The 20092-nt window shown below is 49.9% G+C and overlaps 2 protein-coding genes across 4 annotated transcripts in view; one reads left to right on the plus strand and one right to left on the minus strand.

The window, feature by feature from the left end:
• Sil1 (SIL1 nucleotide exchange factor) overlaps positions 1-6889 on the plus strand; it is a 232047-nt gene extending 225158 nt beyond the window's left edge. For both annotated transcript variants that reach the window (XM_034518623.2, XM_076912826.1), the window contains 3 exons: positions 3392-3488; positions 3912-4076; positions 6377-6889. In XM_034518623.2, the coding sequence (XP_034374514.1) occupies positions 3392-3488; positions 3912-4076; positions 6377-6733 (619 nt within the window). In that variant the 3' untranslated portion in view covers positions 6734-6889. The remainder of the gene's footprint in view (positions 1-3391; positions 3489-3911; positions 4077-6376) is intronic.
• Positions 6890-17348: 10459 nt separating this feature from the next.
• The window catches only part of Ctnna1 (catenin alpha 1), a 126705-nt gene continuing 123961 nt past the window's right edge, over positions 17349-20092 (minus strand). For both annotated transcript variants that reach the window (XM_076912828.1, XM_034517663.2), the window contains exons 17-18: positions 19498-19632; positions 17349-18497 (exon numbers count right to left, since the gene is read on the minus strand). In XM_076912828.1, coding sequence (XP_076768943.1) covers positions 18210-18497; positions 19498-19632 — 423 coding nt within the window. In that variant the 3' untranslated portion in view covers positions 17349-18209. The remainder of the gene's footprint in view (positions 18498-19497; positions 19633-20092) is intronic.

Consider the following 20092-nt stretch of genomic DNA (forward strand, 5'->3'; position numbering starts at 1 on the left):
GGCTGCTCTTGAAGTCAGGTCTTCCACTGATAACCAGATAGTTGCTCAGCTTAGCTAAAATATGACCGATGGCCCTTGGCAGATTGTTTGATTTCAGCAAATGCAATCACTTCCAGTTCTGAGATCCACCCTTCTCCCGCCTGTCCCACTTAAGATTTACAGAGCAGCAGCTGCTCCTGGCCCTCTGCACACAGACAGCTGACTTGCCCACTGATCGTGAACATCCAACAATCCAAGTGCTAATGGTATTTATTCAGTGCAGCCGGCTTAGCCCTGATGAACATCGTTTGTTCTCATTTATCACCCAGCTCCGTCCTCAACATCCTTCTGTTGACTTTGAGTACACTGGTGTTGCTGCGTGTAGAAGGCAGGGCAGGCTTCTGACTTCTTAGCATCTCAGATTCCTTTGTAGAATGCCACCTTCCAGCCACCAGGACTGGCCCACAAGCTAAGAGGGATGGAGCTCGCATGGTACAGCATGATACAGCTAGCATGGTACAGCATGATACAGCTAGCATGGTACAGCATGATACAGCTCGCATGGTACAGCATGATACAGCTAGCATGGTACAGCAGTGCTGTCAAGGAATTGGCTAGGCCTCCTTGTGAAGCAAGTCCACTATGACTATAGTCTTGGTGCAACACGTTGTCTAGCGTTTTGCTGTTCACGAGACATTCTGTCTCTAATGGGAAGAGGCCTGAGGTCTGATCCCAGGTGAAGAAACCATCCCAGGACTTACCCAGGTTATCTGCCACTGTTGACAGATTTTCTCTGACTATCCTCTGGGCCTTGGCCCTTGCATATCCTTAGAGCTTAGCCTTGCTATTTGGGCACACACCCACACGCAGACCCCGAGCACACAGTGCCGTGAACATTGAAGACCTCTAGCTGGGTTGCCTGGAGAGCAGCTCTCTTTCTGAGAGCAGCACAATGCCTGCTCAGGGCTGACTGCAGAAAGCCTCCCTCCTGTTGTGGGTACCTGCCTGCCTAGTCTGAAATCTCCAGCCTCACCTTCCCTCTTCTTGTTTCCTTAACCCTTTGCCTGGAAAGCACTAACAGCCCACTCTAGAGGGTGTTTTGTGGAACCCTGAGGTCATGAGATCCCAGGGCTAGGGCCCAGAGTTAGTGTGGACATCTTATTTAATTCGGACACATGAAAAGACTAGGCAGCACACAGGCCCAGGCTGCCAACGCCTGTGTCTTGCCACAGGCCTGTGTACCATGCTAAGAAAGCAGATGTATATTACCTACCTGGGACAGTTGTTTCAGAAATTCTTGAGAAGTCCTCCAGTTATCTTCTTTCTTCTCTGATTTCCATCCCTGTGTCAGGAACCCATTCTCCACTACTCTAAGGGGCTGTGTTCCCTAGGACGGGTAGGTTGTGGTTGGCATGCATGTCTGTAAGGAGCGCCTGGTTTCTGGCAGCCTGCCTGAGACGAGAGCCCTTTGTTCAGTTTCTAGTGTGATACTTAGCCCTGCTTGATGTACTAAGGCCCTGTAGTTGGTGCTGCGGTGGGTTTGCTTGCTGGCTTCAGAGGGCTCATGGGGATGGGGTGTCTCAGAGGAACTTCATGAGGCTGATACAGTGTCGGGCCTCGCGGCCCCCCTTCTTTGGGAAGAAGCGTTTGGTGTCAGTGAATTTCTCAGCATGGCAGTCTTCCCTTCATAGACCCTGTCTGCTGTGGGTGAATGTTCCTTAGCCAATGATGACAGAAACAGCCCTAATTAACTCACGAATTGATGAAGCAGCTGCCCGTCTCAAGTAGGGGGAATGGAGGCAGAGAAGAAGCTCCACCCAGCCCCCTGCACAGAGTCCCTGCCTGTCTGGAAAGGAGCTGTCAGCCTGCCATCTCCTGGGACATCTCCATCCCCCTCAGCTGCTCTTGATGCTCAAGGGTGGAGTTGCCATGGGGCTGGCTAGCACCCTCTGTACATCCTTTCTGATGGGAGGATGCCAAGACAGAGGGATGAAGGAAACTGCTCTGCCAGGTCTGCTCTTAGCCTTGAAGCTCGTTCTGGCAGGAGGGGGAGGGGCAGGCCATTTGTGGGGGTGACTTGGCCCCTCAGTGTTGCAGTTGTCAGCTTTGGGGGTTACCAGTTGTGTGCTGGGTCTGTTCTGAGGGCAGCAGTGTGGTATGTCGTCTGTCCTCCTCCCCTTGGATTTGGACCAGGACAGAAGCTTACGGCCTCCTGCTTGTCTGTGCTTCCCAGTGCTTGCCACACTGTGAGGGCACTGTGCAGCTTCCTGTAGGAAACTGGCGTTTGGGAGGCAGCTGCTTTGGAGCCTCTAGGGAGCCAACCAGAGGCCCATGGAGATTTTGGTGCCTGTTACTGGCTGTCTGTGTGTGTGTGTGTGTGTGACTGTCTGTCCTCTGGCCTGACTCTTCTGTTAATCTAGGAACTTGTGGGCCTTTGAGTGGGAGAACCTTGAGTTTGCCTAAGAACATAACCAGATAGGTCTCTGTCCTGGGCCATGGTGCATGTGTACAATCCCAGCATTCAAGAGTCTGAGACAGAAGGAGTGCAGTGAAGTTGAGGTTAGTTTGAACTTCGTAACAAGACACTGCCCCCAAACAAAAACATCAGCAAAAGAAAGCAAGGAACACGCCAGGCAGAGTGGTGCACACCTTTAATCCTAGCACTTGGGAGCACTGTGTGAGTTCAAGGCCAGCCTGGACTACAAAGTGAGTTCTAAGACAGCCAGGGCTGTGTGGAGAGACCCTGTCTTGAAAGGAAGGGAAGAATGGGAAAGGAGCTTTATCTGGGCGTCCCAGCACGTCCCCTGCTGGCACCTTCCTTATGTCCAGGAGGGCTGGGATTGACATATTTTTTAAGGATTTATTTTTTGTGTATATTTATGTATATGTGCATATTATGTGTGTTTATGCACAAATACCTGTATGTGTAGAATATGTTCTAATGTCTATATGTGCATATATGTGTGCAGCATGCATGAGTGCTGAGTGGGGAGCAGATGGGCTCCTGGTCCAGCCCTGGATCTAGAGAGATCAGAGCATTAGAGGTCTCCCTGGTGTATGGCTGCCTAGGATCATGGAAGATGAGCTCCCAACAGTGGCTTTACATGGAGGGGAGATTGCAGTAGTGCCTCTGGATGTGGTTTCAGTTTCAGAATGGTCTGATGGTGGTAGGAGTGATTTCTCTCCTAGAGCTCCTCAGTCTGTTGACTTCCAGGGAGCAGCAGGCTGGCGCGCCGCCATTGGCTCTCTCATCTCTGCTATAGGCCTTTGTACCAGGGGGTCTGCACACATTTATCTCTTTCCCCAGATGAGTAAGACTCACCCCTGTGCTGGTTGGTGTGCTGTTAGCTCCCTAGCTCCCTGGATCCTGGGCCCTGCAGAGTGTCACCGTTTCTCATGCTTCTTCCCACAGCAATCCAAAGGTCCAGGTGGAAGCCATTGAAGGCGGAGCTCTGCAGAAGCTGCTGGTCATCCTGGCCACAGACCAGCCTCTCCCTGCGAAGAAGAAGGCAAGTCTGCTCCTTGCCCTGGTCCAGCATACCTGCTGGGCCTGAAGGGGAAAGGCTCCTTCCAACACACGCCATACACAAGCACAGTCCACTGCCACTGTGGAGAGCTCACACCAGCTAACGCCAGTGTCATCCAGAGCTCAAGTACAGCTGTAGCTCAGTGACCTTGTGTCCCTGCCCCCCCCCAGTCTCCCAAGCCAGGCTATTTGTTGCCCATTTGCCTGCTTAGTTTTGTTGAAGTTATCTGAAGTCCCTAGGCTTTCATCATCTTGAGTCCTGGGGTACACATGGACCCAAGGGAATAAAGGAGCCAGTAAGAACAGAGGCAGCTGGATCACTGGGCTGACCTCAGCTGCTTGTTCTGTGCCTTACAGTTGGTACAGACCTGTGTGGCCCTCACTGACCCATGGTGTGTGCCCCCAGGTCCTGTTTGCACTGTGTTCCTTGCTGCGCCACTTCCCCTATGCCCAGCAGCAGTTCCTGAAGCTCGGAGGGCTGCAGGTCCTCAGGAGCCTGGTGCAAGAGAAGAGTGAGAAGGTGCTGGCCGTGCGTGTGGTCACCCTGCTCTACGACCTGGTCACCGAGAAGGTGAGCGCCACACCTGCTCTGCTTTCCCTTTCCTTTGTGTTTGTTTCTGCCATTTGACCAACGTGCCCTCAGGGGCTCTGTCCAGCTGAGTGTGTGGACAGAGGAGTGGATGGGTAGAGGAGACATGTATCATAGAGGTTGTCCTATAGGACATGACACCTCCGCTGGAACCTGAGGGCTGCTGAGGACGGGAGGAGGTGCTAGTGATGGGTAATGCCAAGTGTGCAGGCAGTCAGGCGGCGAGGAGGGTGTGGGCGGGACGGAGCACGGAGCTTGGGAGCCATGCAGCAGCCAGGGGACCACAGAGCCAGGCTGGGCTGGTACCAATTTTAGGATTCTAGAAACCTGGGCACACTACTCTGGCTCTGAGCAGGGGCTCGGGATGGACCCCAATGGTTTGCTATCTGGGAAGACTTGGTCTCCGGTCCACTTTGGACTTTGCAAGCCCAAAAAGCATCTTGAGAAGAGAGAAGCAGGCCTGGCTTTCTTAGCCTCTGTAGAGGCTTGTCCTTAGCTCTGTGCAGATTATTGTCTGGTAGAACAGAGCTAGCTAGTCCTAAGCTTGTGGTACACCATTGGAACACACACACACCATCCCCACCCTGTCTTCCCTCTAGATAGTGAGTGGGTCTCTCTCTGTCTCTGCTTCTCTCTCTTCTGCTTAATTCCTCTCACGCTGTGTGTCTTTGTCAGAATCTAGTTTCTTAGTTGTGCTGCTCAGAGCCAGGTAATAAGACTTAGGCACATTTGGTATCATGAGAGGAGAGCCAGCAGGCCCAGAGGCAAGCTTGCCCATTGTCATTGCCGAGAAAGAACAGACCTGCTGCTCCTCTGTAAAAGCTATGGGCTCAGTCATCCTCCTCCAGGGAGGACAGTGTTGGCTTTGGTCCAGAGAGCCTTAGGATTTCACATAGTCCCTCTCTATGTTTTTTGACACAGGGTCTTCTGTGACCCAGGTTGACCTCCAAGTTTCTGTGTAACCAGGGTAACCTGTAACTGTAACTTCTATTCTCCTGTAGCCATTGTTGTCTCCAAGGTTTGCTGCCTCCCTGACTGCTAATCTAGACCTAGTTCTGGGAGCTTCTACCCTGCGTATAATCATTATCTATGCCGAGGATGTTTTTAGTCTCTGAGATTTACTGCTGAATAAGTTCACCTTTTCTTATTCTTCCTAAACTCTGGCTAGCTACTTCAATTCAGCTGTTCTGGCTCAAACTTCCTCTCCAAGCTGACTGATTTGATCTGGCTTTTCTCTTTGGCCTCTGACTGAATTGCTGTTTGGCCCCATACTAACTTTGGCAATATGTTCTAATCTTCTGGCTTCTTCTCATTCTCTGGTTTGTTCTGTCTTTACCTGTGTCTAGCTTGTTCTCTCTCTGTAACCTGTCACACTATCACTGTCCCAGTAAAACTGTTTTCTCCCTCTCCCCACTCCCTCCCTTTCCTCATGAGAGTTGGCCACCTTCTGTTCTGTCAACTTTTCTCTGATTTGTCACTTTGTCTGCTGCTCAGTTAGACATCACTTGCAAACATGGCTGCTTCCCTCTACAACCTAACTTGACCTTTATTGTTTTGCATTAAAGATGTGAGCTAACGGTGTCTGTATTCTTTGCAGAGGGATTAAAGGTGTGTGCTGAGGCTGAGCCACACCATTACTAGAAATTCTCAGTAAATAACACATCTTGGGGTTCCCAGTGTGATCAAATATCCCGCAACAGGAACCCCTTGACCTTCTAGATCTCAAGTGCTAGGACCACAGGCATGAGCCACAATCCGGGCCTGAAGTGGGAATCTGAACCCAGGCCCCATGCTGCCATGCTATCTAGGAATTTTTAAAATAGTGTGTGTGGTGGTGTATATATGTGTGTTACATAACCTGTTCATGTAGGTGCTGATAGTAAAACATGTATGTGTGTGGTTCTGGCGGCCAAACTCAAGTTGCCAGGCATCTGGAGCTAGTAGTGCCTTTACCCAGCGAGCCATCTCATCAGCCATAGGTGGGATTCTCACTCACCTGCTAGATCCTGGGAACAAGGTTGGGCCCCCATTTTGGTTTCTCAGCACCTGACACTGTGTGTGCTGGGGTTTTGATGAGTGGATGAATGGGCAGACAGACAGACAGACACATAGATGGATGAGAGAACGTGTGAAAAGCCACAAATCCAGTTGGTTGCCTCCCAGGATGTCCCTGGTGTCCCAAAGTCATCTAGAAAGTAGCTGAGCAGCTCCTAGTGGGAAGAGCTAGCCCAGTGCAAGCTGACTGCTGTCTGTCTTCCCTCCACCCTTCCGTGGCTGTGCAGATGTTTGCTGAGGAGGAGGCAGAGTTGACCCAGGATTCATCCCCAGAGAAGCTACAGCAGTATCGCCAGGTGCACCTCCTGCCAGGCCTGCGGGAACAGGGTTGGTGTGAGATCACTGCCCAGCTCCTGGCACTCCCAGAGCATGATGCTCGGGAGAAGGTGCTGCAGACGCTGGGCGCCCTCCTGACCACCTGCCGGGATCGCTACCGACAAGACCCCCAGCTGAGCAGGACACTAAGCAGTCTCCAAGCAGAGTACCAAGCCCTGGCCTCCCTGGAACTCCAAGAAGGCGAAGATGATGGCTACTTTCGGGAGCTGCTGGCCTCCATTGATAGCTTGATGAAGGAACTAAGATGAGGCTGCCACACTCAGACCAGGACTAGACGGATGCTGCTAGTGAGAGCATCAGTGGGCTCTTCAGGGGACACCAACCAAGAGGCCAACTTCCCTACTGGGGCATGAGGTTTATCTGGGCAGAGCTGGCTAAGTCATTAAACAGAGACATGAAGACTATGGTCTGTCTCTTGTGTATGTCAGATCAGGCTGAGCCCTGTGACTGGGCACCATGCCTTGGGGGGGGGGGGGGTTCTGAGGGTAGTTCACTGAGCCGCTGCGATGGGCCTCTAGTGACATGCTGATCAAGAAAGGCCTGGTCTAAGAGTTGGCAACCTCTGGCTATTTCACTTTGAAAGCCAATTAACCTGTCAGATAAAAAGGATACGTTACTATTGGTAAAGACACAGGACACGTGTCAAGCACTGCACGGTGCTGGGCACCCAGCTCCCTGCCCAATGCCCCTGCCCACTTCAAGCTGTGAGGATCATCTTATTGAACGTCTACCTGGGCCAAAGGCCACTGGCCGGGCCTGCGAGCGTCTCCACATGGAACTGCTCGATCCACCACACAGCAAGTGGGCCCATGCTGCTGCAGCCCACACACACAAGTGGGGGGATGTAGGGGGGAAACACAGGGTAGTCATACTTGTGGGTATTGATCTGGGAGAGAAGTCATCTTGTTTCAGCTAACAGTGGATGCCCAGACCAGGCAGACCTTCTGGTTACTAAACAGGGCAGAGATGGCCCCTCCACTGTCTAGGGTTAGCCCAAGGAAGGGCAGACCCAGCCTGGCAAGTCTGGACCCCCACCCCAGTGACACTGAGTGCCTTGCTGGGAGCCTGCTGCAAGTTGCCATGGCAACCCCAGCTCTGGGCTTTCCTGATTTGGATTCTGGTGAGTTTGTTTTTCAGTCTTTCCCAGTGCACCAAAGGCTGACTCCCGCTGGCTCCTCCCAGCCCTCCCAGCCCCAGGAAGGCGAGTTGGGAAGGTCACTGTTGAACAGCCTGGGTTTTAGAAATCTCAGCTTCACAGACCCAGAGAAACAAAGGGTAAGTGGGTGGTCCCATTTCTTGCAAATCCTTTCTTGGGTCTTCCTCTCGCAGTCCTCTGCCCGCATCAGCCATAAAGAAGCACTGAGCTGTGGTCATGGGGCGACAGCTGAGGAAGCTTTGGGAAGGCTCTTTCCATTATGGGGATCAGAATTCAGGCTGCCAGCCATTGGGCACCACTGCCTTTTTGCCTTAAGGCCCCACGGCTGTGGTGGTGCATTTTTCAGGGGAATGAGGGCTGGATTCCTCAGCCTATGTGCTGCCTGAGCTGACACACTGCAGCCATACTGTGGAAGGCACACACGTGGTCACAGGAAACAGGCTCTGGAGAAATGGCCCTGCTGCCTTAGCCGCAAGCGGGGCATGGGCCAGAAGGACTGTGCTAGAGCCTGGCCTTGGCTGAGTCAAGAGACACTTTAGAGACAGTGGCTAGCAGTGGCAAGGAGCAAGCCTGGAACAGGGCTGGCCAGAAAGGGGAGCTGTGCAGAGGCCTGGCCAGGGATCCCCAGGGAACCCTTCAAGCTCTGGGGGGTTGGACTGGGACATGGAAAGGGTTGCCATGAAAGGAGTGCCACCACTAGAGTCTTGGTTAGGTCCCCACTGTCCCTTCTGCCCTCACATGTGATTCACCAATTAGCACATCTGTAGTCCCAAAGGAGGTAAGGGCTGTGATCCCTGGGGGCAGGGAAATAGCTTCTGGGACTGCGGTAAGGGTAAGCGGGCTGGACCAGTGCTAGGCTGCTGAGGGGACTTGTAGGGGACATCTTTACTCCTACCCAGTTATTCCCCTTAAAGCATCATTGAAAGTGAGGTTAATTTGTAACCTGCTTGGCATCATCCAGGTTTGTCTCCTGGACTGGAGCTGAGGAGCCAGGGTTCTAGCTCAGGCTTCTTGGGTGTAGGTTCTGGGCCTGTTACCCTGCTTAGCACCGACTGGGTCTTCAGGTTACCCTGATCAGCACCAGCTGGGTCTTCAGGTTTACAGAAAAGCCCTTCTCTGCCTTGCCTTTCAGTGCTGTCCTGGGAGTCGCAGGCAGGAAGCATAGGCAGGACTTGAGGCTAGTGAACTTGACAAGGTTGCAACCACCAAAACTGGGGTGAAACCACCTACCTGTGTCACATGGCAGGACCTATAGAGCTGAGTGTCCTACAGTCCTGCCCTTGAGTTGAATCTTCCGTGTGAGGATGAAGGGCTGCAGAGTAGAATGGTGGGCCCAAACCCATCCTATCCCATCCCTCAGCAAGCTTGGTTTTCATTCAGTTTCTTACTCAGTTTTTCCCTCAATCTGAACTGACTGCTCTGAGAAGAATCAGTCTCAGATCCCTGCTCTAAGGGGTTGAGGCAGGTGGTGGTGACTTGGACAGTGACAGAGCTGACAGGTCAGGTAAAGTCCCTCAGAGATTGATGATGTCCAAGCTGAGATTTGAATAGCCCAGGTAAGGTTGAGGGTTTGAGCTGAGGGGGGGAAGCGCCTACTTGAGAAGCCCACACTTGGAGTTGCTAGAGGAAGCAGTGGGAGGGGCCGGAATGTCCGGTGCAGCCTCGTGGACCATTAGGAACCAGGTGATCCAGATCCACCTCGGCTTCCTCATCGAGATGGGATGCAGTGCGGAGCAGCCTGGCCGAGACCCCTCTCTCTGATGGAGGAGACTGGGAAGTATGCGGTTCAGTAGCAGAAGGAGCAGAGCCATCAGAAGTTGAAGGGTGGTACCTACGGGGGGACTCCTGGGAGTCACAAACATGTTGAGTGGGATAAAACTGCCCCTGTTAACAAATTACGTGCTAGAACCTATGGTTCAGCAGTAGATTGCAAAGTCAACAGTCATTTTATAAATTAATAAAAACCAAACAAAACGGGGCTGGAGAGATGACTCAGCAGTTAAGAACACTAACTACTCTTCCAGAGGTCCTGAGTTCAATTCCTAGCAACCGCATGGTGGCTCACAACCATCTGAAATGGGATATGAAGCCCTCTCGTGGTGTGTCTGAAGACAGCTGCAGTGTACTCATACATTAAATGAATAAATAAATCTTAACACACCCAAAAGTTCCTGTAAACTCAGCATTTCCTGTGTTAGTTCGACTTCTACTGCTGCAGATCTGTGACACAGTTCTCATGGAGCAAAAATCAAGGTGTCCTGGGACATGGCAGATCCCGGCTTTGGAGGAAATCCCTTGGCACAGTCACCTCTCAGCCACAGGAAGCGAGCCAGGCTTTCACATGGCACCACTCTGAAAGCTGCTGTACCTGTCCGCCACTTTGTGGGTGTTTGCTTGTGTACTGGGTACCAAACCCAGGGCCTAGGAGAGCAAGGTTGGTTCAGCTCAAGTGACCGTATCCACACAACTGAAGAAAAGGGGCACCAAACCGTCTCTTAGATGCAGAACACCGGTTGGTTTTGATGTCAGTATGCCACAAATTAGAATCACTAAGTAGGGAGGCTCACCTGATGTTCCCACCCCCAGATGTGGGAGGAGCCTTTTGGTAGCAGCCAATAAAAAGAAGCAGGGGCAGAACAGTCACTTTTCCACCCTCCATGGAATCATTCTTCCCCGGTGGTGATTCCTTCGCTGATAACCAGATAACCAGAACCAACGTTCTGTGCTTCTGTCATTGAGTGAGGAAGAGGTTTTTGGCATCAGATTAGGACTATAGAGGTACCCAGCAGTGACCAGGTTCCTAGCCTCTGGAGTGTAATGCAGCTGCTTTGGCTGTTTGCAAGTGAGCTGGTTTAATCTCTCTCTCTCTCTCTCTCTCTCTCTCTCTCTCTCTCTCTCTGTGTGTGTGCATGCGTGCACCAGTGTGTTCACATCACCCCACCCATTCATTCCATTCTTCTGCAGAGCCCAAATGCACCATCCATAACAAAGTTTTCACAGACTAGGAATGGAAGCAGGGTCTCCACATAACCTGCCATTCTCAAACATAATGGTGAAAGACAGAAATCACCCCTCTAAGACCAACAACACCTAAGACCAAGGGCCGTCTTCACAGCTCAGCAATTCCTGGGCAGACCTTAGTAGCAGCACACAGTAAGAAGCAGACAGGCGACAGATGGTCAGTGTGTGAAACCACAGACCTACAGAAGGTGTCTTGGAGCTCTTACATTTGTAAAGGACAGGGTGCAAAACTCTGTGCACCAAATAAATATGTTTCTATATACTCGGCATAAATAACTAGCTATTAGAATCTGAAAGCGGTACTTCACAGCAGGAGTAGAGAGTGATGTGTAGTTCGTGCTGGCAAAGGTGCAGGAAGCAGTGTTGGCAATGATGAAATGTCAAAGATCTCAATAAATGGGAGACATTCTGAGCTCCTGGGAGGGATAGCTCAGTGCTGTGGTATGTCCACTTCAGCACAGTTCATCTTATGTGTAGATATTATGAGTCTTGATTGAAATTTTAAGTGGAAACACAAAGACATTAGAATAGCTGAAATAATTTTGGAGAAAAAGGGCTCACACTAGTCAATAGGACTTGAAGCCCATAGGAATCAGGACTAGTGACTTGATCAAAGAGGCACACATAGCAGCCAATGGGAGTAGAGACCTTTGATCCCAACACTTGGGAAGCCAAGGCAGCAGATCTGAGTTTGAGGCTGCTGGGTCCAGGATAGCCAGGGGGTTATGTGGAGAGATTCTGTCTGCAGATAGGTAGGTAGGTAGGTAGTAGGTAGGTGGGTAGGTGGTTGAGTAGAAAGGATGGAGGGAGGAAAGATAGGTAGACAGACAGACCAATGAATCAGAGACCCACATAAATAATTCCCCCTATGGTCAGAGCTGACTTCCCAGACTCCAGAGTAGGCCTGAAACAGATTCTGCCTAACTCTCTAGAACTGCCTGTTTTTTTTTCCTTTCTATCTAGTGCTTCCCTATATAGACCAGGCTGGCCTTGAACTCACAGATGTGTCTGTCTCTATCTTAGCTGTGCACCTGTGCTCTGTACCTGTAACTTACAACTTTGAGACATAATAACAGAATGAGAACAGCTTTTATTTTCCTCCATATTTCTTGGGAAGAGAATTCATTCCTACTGCAGATCACAACACATTCAGCAAGTGGTTTTTCCTTTTCCTTTCATTGAGAATGAACTTTTGTGAGCGCATGGCAGAGCTTCTGCAGGTCTGTCAGCGTCTCTACCATCTACTCTTGCACTTCGGAGCCTTTATTAAAGAAAACTAGGCGATACTTGGATCTAAGCACTATACTACCTTGACTGGGTCCTTGGGTCCTTCTGAGAGCCAAGGTGACTTAAGTCACCCGTGGGCAGGTGGCAGACAGTGGGGGTCACTGGACGAAGGGCTGATTGATGCTCACTGCAGCAGAATAGAGCTCAACAGTGAGATAGATCCTCTCACTACTCAGGTGATTTGTTGAGATAGGCTCTCTCTTACAATACCCCGGCTGTCCTCGAATTCAGAGACCCACCTGCCTCTACCTCCCCAGTGCTGGGATTAAGGTCGTGCACCACCACCCAGCTGATTTTTGACAATGGAGGAAAGACTGTCTTCTCACTAAATAGTGCTGTAGCAGTTGGACTTGTGTGGTCCCCTGTGCCTCACGTCCAACACAAAATTCAGCTTGAGATCAATCACAGACCTAAATCCGAATCTTTTGTAAGAAGATAGGAGGGAAATCTTTGTGATCTAGAGTCAGGCAGAGTTCTTAGATATAACACTGGACTTACCAGCCAGAAATTTAAAAACCTCACAAATTGGACTCAAAAGCTTCTGCTAAGAAATTAAGAAAATAAAAAGCTATAAACAAAAAAAAAAATCCTTTGTAAATCTCATATTTGACAAAGGGTTTGAATTCATAATATTTAAGGAATTCTCAAAGCCCATCTGTAGAGTCAACTCAATAAAAGACAAGATTTGGAACAGCATTTCACCAAAGACACACAGATGGCTGAGGAGTGCGCAGGCATGCTTAGCATCCTAGTTGTTACAGAAATGCATACAAAACCACACTGAGACTCTGCCACACACCTATACCCAAACACAGCCTGGGGATGCCATGTGCCAGAGACAAAACAACTGGAGGCTCACTGCAGCTGGTGAAATGCAAAATGGTAAGGCTGGTCGTGAACAGTTTGCAAATCTCTTACAGTGGTTCATTACTTACTACAAACACAACCTTCTTCCTAGGTGTTTTTACTTGAGATAAGCAAAAATCTATTTACACAAAAGTCTGTATTCAGCTGCTTCTATAAAACTGTGTGTTTTAAAAAAACAAAACTAGAGGGCTGGAGAGATGGCTCAGTGATTAATAGCACTGACTGTTCTTCCAGAGGTTCTGAGTTCAATTCCCAACAACCACATGGTGGCTCACAACCATCTGTAATGGGATCTGATGCTCTCTTCTGGTGTGTCTGAAGACAATGACAGTGTACTCAAATAAAATAAACCTTAAAAAAAAAAAAAAAAAAAAAAAACAACTAGAAACATTTCTGGTGTCCCACATGGGAGGAATGAGGGACTGTGCACCCTCTAATGGAATACTACTCTCTACTGAAAACAGCAAGGATGCCCGAGAGGGTGCATGCTTGCCCTGTGCTCCCCAAGTCGCACTTTGCAAATGTCACTGATGCAAAGGCTAACAGACAAGGGATCTCATTTCTATAGAGGCAACACTAGAGGGAAAGGGTGTTTAAACTATTTGGGATACCACAAGGAAGCATATAACTTTCCTGTGTCATCAGAAAGAGTATGTCTTATTACATGTAAATTCCAACCTAATTTATATTTTAGTTCTATTTTAAAATCTTACTTTACGTATGTGGATGTTTTGCCTGCATGTATGTCTGTGAATAATGTGTGTGCCTGGTGCCTGCTGAGGTAAAAAAAGGGTGTTGGATCCTATAGACGTATATATACGTTTGTGAGCCACCAAGTGGGTACTGGGATTGAACCCAAACAAGTGCGCATAACAACTGAGCCATTTCTCCAGCCCCACCCCAACCTAAATTTTTAAAAAGAAAAAAAAAAAAAAAAAAAAAAAAAAAAAAAAAGGAAAAAAGGAAAAAAGGAAAAAAGGAAGAGCCTGAGCCCATGCTGTGCAGTCAGCGTGGGACAGTCACTGAAGACTCCAGACACAGTGGCTTGTTCAAATTCAAGGTCAGCCTGGTTTACATAGTGACTGCCAGGCCATCTTGGGCCACACAGACTGAGAGCATCTCAAAATGTTATAAAGTAGGTCAGAAAATGTTAATGATATTAAAAGTATGTGTGGGCACCGCCATGACAGTCAGGAACCACCACAGCACAGGAACTGGAGGGACCATTCTACAGTGTCAGACATGGTCAGATCCAGCAACACCGACCAACAGGTTGAGTTCTAACATTATCTCCCTAAGGTGAGCAGAAATGTCAGAAAACATTGTTATCTGTTGGTCCCGTGGGACAAGAGAGCAGTGGAAGCTGGTGGAGGCTCCTGTGACTCACCTCAGGGGCAGTGACAGAGGGCAGGCCTTACTGCTTGTAAAGGATGCGGAGTGGAGAGGTGTGGCCTCTCCTGGTCCCACCCTGGAAGGCCTGTTGCTGAACACTGCAAGCAGCAAGCACTGTTTGGGTGTCACAGGCCCAGAGGCTGCCATGTTGGGACAGATAGGAAGAGCAGAACCCAGAGCTAAGCCCTGCACCATGGCAACACCACAGGCATCAAAAATAAGCCGAGAAAGCAAGCAGGAATCTGAATTACGTGAGACTACAGAAATCTAGAGAAGACGTGCTGTACATCTAAGCTCACAGGATGACGGGAACCTGGGAGATGGCGGAGTCGCTTGCTGCCAGGTGAGTTGGATGACGGGCTTTGCCTCTCTGTCTTCTTCCTCAACCTGAGGACTCAGGGATAAAAGATCACTGCAGAGATATGGGGTGACATGCTAAGGGCTGGATGAGGACTCTGATTCTGGTCACAGCAGCTCCTTCCGTCCTGGAGATTTGGCCTCAGCCCATGTGGAAGGTTCATTTTGCCCTAGAAGTTCTGAGCAGTGGGTGCTGCAGAGGTTAAGTTGGAGACCAGAACACATAACGTAGGAGGGTGATTAGGAAGGCCACAGCCTATGGAATGCACAGACCGTCAATACGAGGACCTGGGTATCCTGCAGTCACTGTGTGTGGCAGTCGAGGGGAGCAGGCTGTAACAGAAGAGTAGCATGACAGGCTAAGGAGGTGACACACTATAGGAACTTCTGTCCTTTGCTCACCAGGTTGAGAGGCGCAGCCTTTCCTGACCCAGCTCAGGAGTAAGACAATACGGTAGGTACAGTATCCTGAGGGATGTTAAGGGGTAGGGACTGGCACCTCCTTGGGATCATCACAAGGTACCCCACACAGTGAGTCTCATCTTGCATAGGACACACAGTGCTTCAAGATTTTGGTCTGGGTTTCTACAGTTGCTAGCTTTTTACTATAACCTCCAATATTTTCATAGAGGACACAGCCAAGACCATTCCTAGGACAGGAAGTGACAGGTATGGGCTCTGGGACAGCAGTGTGTGGATGCAGAGGGGATGCCCTGGTCTCAAACACAAGGTTGCAAGTGCACAGGCTGATAAAGGGCTTGATCTACATGCTCCAGGCTGTTTAGCTCTGGCAGGGATGCAGGTGGTCAGGCCTTGACCTCTGCTGGGGCAGTGTCAGAGCTGGGAAGCCCACTAAGGATGTGACTGGGGACTGACTTACTGGATGTGGGCAGATGTGCGGAGCCTGAACTCAGGAATGTTTGCTGATGAGCTGATGGCAGCAGAATTGGAAGCAAGGGTTCTTCTTCTTCCAGTTCCAGGCACTTGGTGAACTGCCGGTCACAGTGCAGACCTGGCTGAGTCCATGAACTATACACACACAACCAGAACTGAGAAGGGCACAGAAAAGGCACCAGCAACCCCAGTCACAAAGGCAAAGTTCTTATGGGGTTAACCCTCAATTTCCTGATGAGTTTGTTTTGCTGAAAAGCACAAGGGCCTGAAGAAGGCGCAGGTAACATGATACAAAGACCTTAGAAACCCTTGTGTCGTTAAGCCTGGGAAGCAATTTTGTTGCTACGTGGCCAAAGGACAGAGGTGCTGCCAACCGAAGCTCAGGGCCCAAACCAAGTGAGGCCCCAGCACTGCCACAAAGGCACCATCTTCACTGTTAAGGTGAAGATCGACAAAAACTGCAGTGAAGTCTGGTGGTGGCAGTGACGGGCCACCTAATTCCTTAGGTACACGTGCAACAAGTGACCTAGTCTTGGTCATTCAAACAAGAGGTGTGCAAAGAAGTGTGAAATAAAGCACTGGCGTGCCTGAGGATGTGAACTCCACCTAGGAACTGGCAGCACACAGGCAAAATCAGGAAGCACTTGGCAGGTCGAAGGGTGCTGGGGACGCATGCAGATTGAAGCCTGGGGAGGCCATGGGGACAAGAAGCCATAGCCATTACTGAGGACTCTGGCTTTTGTGGTGTGAAATCACTTGTAGATTTGTGCTCACTTGGGCAGGATGGCTGCTGCTGAGGAGGCGGAGGGAGGACGGGAGGGGCTGTTAACAGGCAGCCCACCTGCTGGATGCATGCACACAGGTCCAAGTCACTAGCACAGTACAGCAGGGAGTACGTAGAGCTTTTCTATGGAAGCACCCATGTGACAAGAAATCAGGCCTGACCTGGCGCCCAAGCAAGCGCTGGCAGCCCAGCAAGCCTCATCTCCATCGGCTGTAACATCATGACCCGCAGTCAGCTGCCAAGTTTGGGGCCGGGGGGACATTAGCTAAGAAGTAATAGACAGGTGGTGTGGGCCACAGGGAAACGTGCAGAGGTGGTCACAGGTTGGAGACCTTGCATGCATTTTAAAGTAATCTCATTTAGCCAGGAAATAATGTGACTGGTAATACAAACAAGGTGGGAACTAGAGAGGGGCTTTAGGAATGGAGAGCAGAGACAGTGGGTGCACTCTGACCAGAGGGAACATCTCAGCATATTAAGCTTAAAAGCAGAGTGCCAATAACAAACCAGTTATCAGTCACTGAAAGCCAGACATCTTGGGTAAGATCAGAAAAGCGACGGAAAGAGAGGCAGGCAGGCAAGGGAGGGAAGGCACAGCAGGGGAGGTGTGTAAGCGTGTCCCATGGACCACGCCTACCCAGGTCTGATAAGGTAGCAAAGGGCCAGTCTGTCTGACCGTGGAAGGCAGTCACTTTGACAAGGGGCAAGGTAAGAGCTGACTGAAATAGCAGAACAGAATCTAGTAAGGCTGTGACAAGGGCCACAGCCATCTCTTCAGAGAGCTCTAAGAAGGAATTTCTAGTATGAATGGACAGGAGACAAGGCTAGGGAGTGGAGTCAACCATCTTCATGTCATGGTTGATGCTGCTGGGACTGATAGGCCCATGGCTTTGACTTGAACCCTGAAGAATGGTTATAAAAAATCCTCAGGCTGGGGTGCAGAACAGAACTTGACCCTGCCTGGGTGGGAATAGCCCAAGAGGTCCTCCCTAGAGATGCGGTCACTGTCTCTCCCTCCCTCCCTAGGCAACCATCCTGGGCAGAGGGGCAAGTAGCACAAGTGTAATTCTTCTTGAAGGCAAAGGAAGACGTCTGCTTCTTAGACTTGGTTCATAATGGACTTTATTGGGAAAATTAGTGTAAAAAAGACAGATTCATAAAATTTAAATAAGACAGTAAAATCTTATCTTGTAGCTATGGTAATTGCTAATAGTAATCACAAGTAAGGTAGAGTCTAAATTACTGCCTAAGCAAGCACTCTTTGCCAGCCCGAAGCAGAAACACTGCGATTATTAGAAGTGAGCCCAATGATGAATTTGTATTTCGAGCTGGAATAACAGGGGAAAGCTTGTTCTGATTACAGCATCACAACATTCTAGCCTGAAAAAAGCAACTCTATTAATGTCCTGCAGCAGTATATTAGTAACTGTAGCCACACATCCTAATTCCCACTCTGCTTCATAAAGAAAGCAATCAATTTCCTGGGTGATACATTCTGTTTTATTGTTTCCTATTATTCCTCAGAAGAGGTTTCTGGTACTTTCCTTCTCCAGACTATTTAAAGTGGCCCGTGGTTTACCCTGAGTCACCTTTGGTCACTTCATTCCATACTGCCCAACGGTAGGGCTAACAGCAACCTTTCCCCTCAGGCGCTCACCCCTACCTAGAAAGCAGACGCTTCCATCTACTCAGCAATGGGACCAAGAAGTTAGTGTGGTACTCTTTGGTTACACAACTTTTATTTCCATTAAGCTTATAAAAATATAGCTAGAAATATATTTTTGAATTCTCAAAGCTTTTTTTTCTAACCAGCTTTAACACAAACAATGTCCTTGCAAAATTCACCACCTGGTTGAGTTTGAAATCTGCTACCTCTCTGTGGAATAAAACAGTGTTCTCTACTTAGCAAATACATTTGAGTGAAGCATTTGACTGATTTTTCAGGACCCCATGGGATTATGCAGGCTCAGATGCTGTCCATGGCTTTGAACTCACTGAGGGCCTGCACGGGGTTCACGTGCTTCTTCTGAGAGGCTCGCTTAATCTTGGTCTGTGTCTCATCCTGCTTCTCTCTCTTCACCAAGGGCTTTTTCTCAGGGGCCTTCATCTTCCATGACACAGCAGGAAGATTGAGGGATGCCATACCCTGTGACTTCTGGTACTTGGTGGAAGCCACATAAGATGCCTTCACTGTCTGCACAACAGCGTTCATCAAGTTCTTGGCTGCCTGGATCAGGGACATGGCGCTGTCCACCTACAAGGAACAGTGAGTGGTGACAAGCCTGACTAGACCCTGCATGCATGCAGGCCTGGCCATGCCAACTAGGGCCTCATCTCCTTAAGGAAAAGGGGCTGAGGTCACTATAGTACTGTGTGGGACCTCTTACTGCGCTGTCAAGGGCAGCCCTTATCCATGTAGCCTGAAAATACATGCCTATGAAAAGAAAAGGTGACGACGACACAGAAAATCACCTCACCATCCCCACATCCTTGTGTGGGAGCTCCCCCGCCACCAGACAGGGTTTCTCTGTATAGCCCTGGCTGTCCTGGAACTCACTGTGTACACCAGGCTGGCCTCAAACTCAGAAATCTGCCTGCCTCTGCCTCCCAAGTGCTGGGATTAAAGGCGTGCGCCACCACGCCCGGCAGGTGGGAGCTTTCTTGATGGAGCTGAGTGGCTGCAAGGCTGTATAGCACTGGCACCGTGGACAGCGGCAGGGAAACCATGATGTCAGGCCACTCCCCGGCAACACAAAACTCCCACTCTGTGGACTTCAGGTTTGGTTGTCTTGTCCCCCATTAGAAAATATGGAGACATGCTCTTAACAGACCTAAAGACATGTCTCCTCCTCTTGCCCACAGAGGAGGACCTCAGAGCTATGACCTGATGAACTGCCCCAACTCGGCTCTCTGTGGGTAGAGACTAAGGACACAGCGGGCACAGTTCTCTTTGGTAATTTCTGAGTAGGGTTAATTACTCTTTTAGGGTGGGGGTGGTATAAAAACACCCTTTTCCAAAGAACAGCTAGCAAAACAAAAAGACTAGGCCTGGTAATAGTTCCAGCCGTCACCGGGCCACATCAACCATGCCAAAGAGTAGTTCAGCAGAGATGCTGTGTGGCCGGTGAGTTCTGCTTCCTACACCTTCCGCGTCTGGAGTAAGTGGGCAATGTACAGGGACAAAAGTCTACTCCTGCTACACATATGGGTCAGCAAACCCTGCCTAGCCAGCACGTCTCATTGCTGATACTTACCCCAGAGACAACAAGCTCTCCACCAAGGTTCTGTACTTCAGCCTTGACTTTGCTACAGATGTTGAGCTGGTGGCAGTAGAGAGCGATGCGCTGAAGGTAGGCCAGCAGGTCCTGCTTGCAGGCTGAGTCTGGGCACTGATGGGACAGGAAGTTCAGCACTGAGTTCTCCCAGCCCCACTGAGACAATCCCCACTCCCAGGGTTATTCCTCAAAGGCTCCCTGTGGGTATTAGCATGCTTTCTCCCTCCCTGAAGGAGGAAAGGGCAGACAGAGAAGGCGGACATGTCTGTTCTCTAGGGGACGATACACCCCAGGCCAGTCCCTCACAGAGCCCACCTCCTGCAGCACTGCATGGCTTATGCAGTCAACACTTTCTGAGCCTTCCACTCAGTAACTCAGGGCCTAGGTTTCTACCCCAGGGGAGAAGCAACTAAGGGCCTGGTCATACAGAAAAGACAAGCTATGTAAATTAAAGAAGTAATTCACCGCCTAAGGCGTTGTCTGTTCAGCAAGGGTGCACACACAAGATAAACCATGATAACAGACACTCGCTTTAGGCACACATGATTACCAAAAAAGTAACAAGTGGAGCCTC

This window comes from Arvicanthis niloticus, chromosome 14 (genome assembly GCF_011762505.2).
Source record: "Arvicanthis niloticus isolate mArvNil1 chromosome 14, mArvNil1.pat.X, whole genome shotgun sequence".
Taxonomy (NCBI): domain Eukaryota; kingdom Metazoa; phylum Chordata; class Mammalia; order Rodentia; family Muridae; genus Arvicanthis; species Arvicanthis niloticus.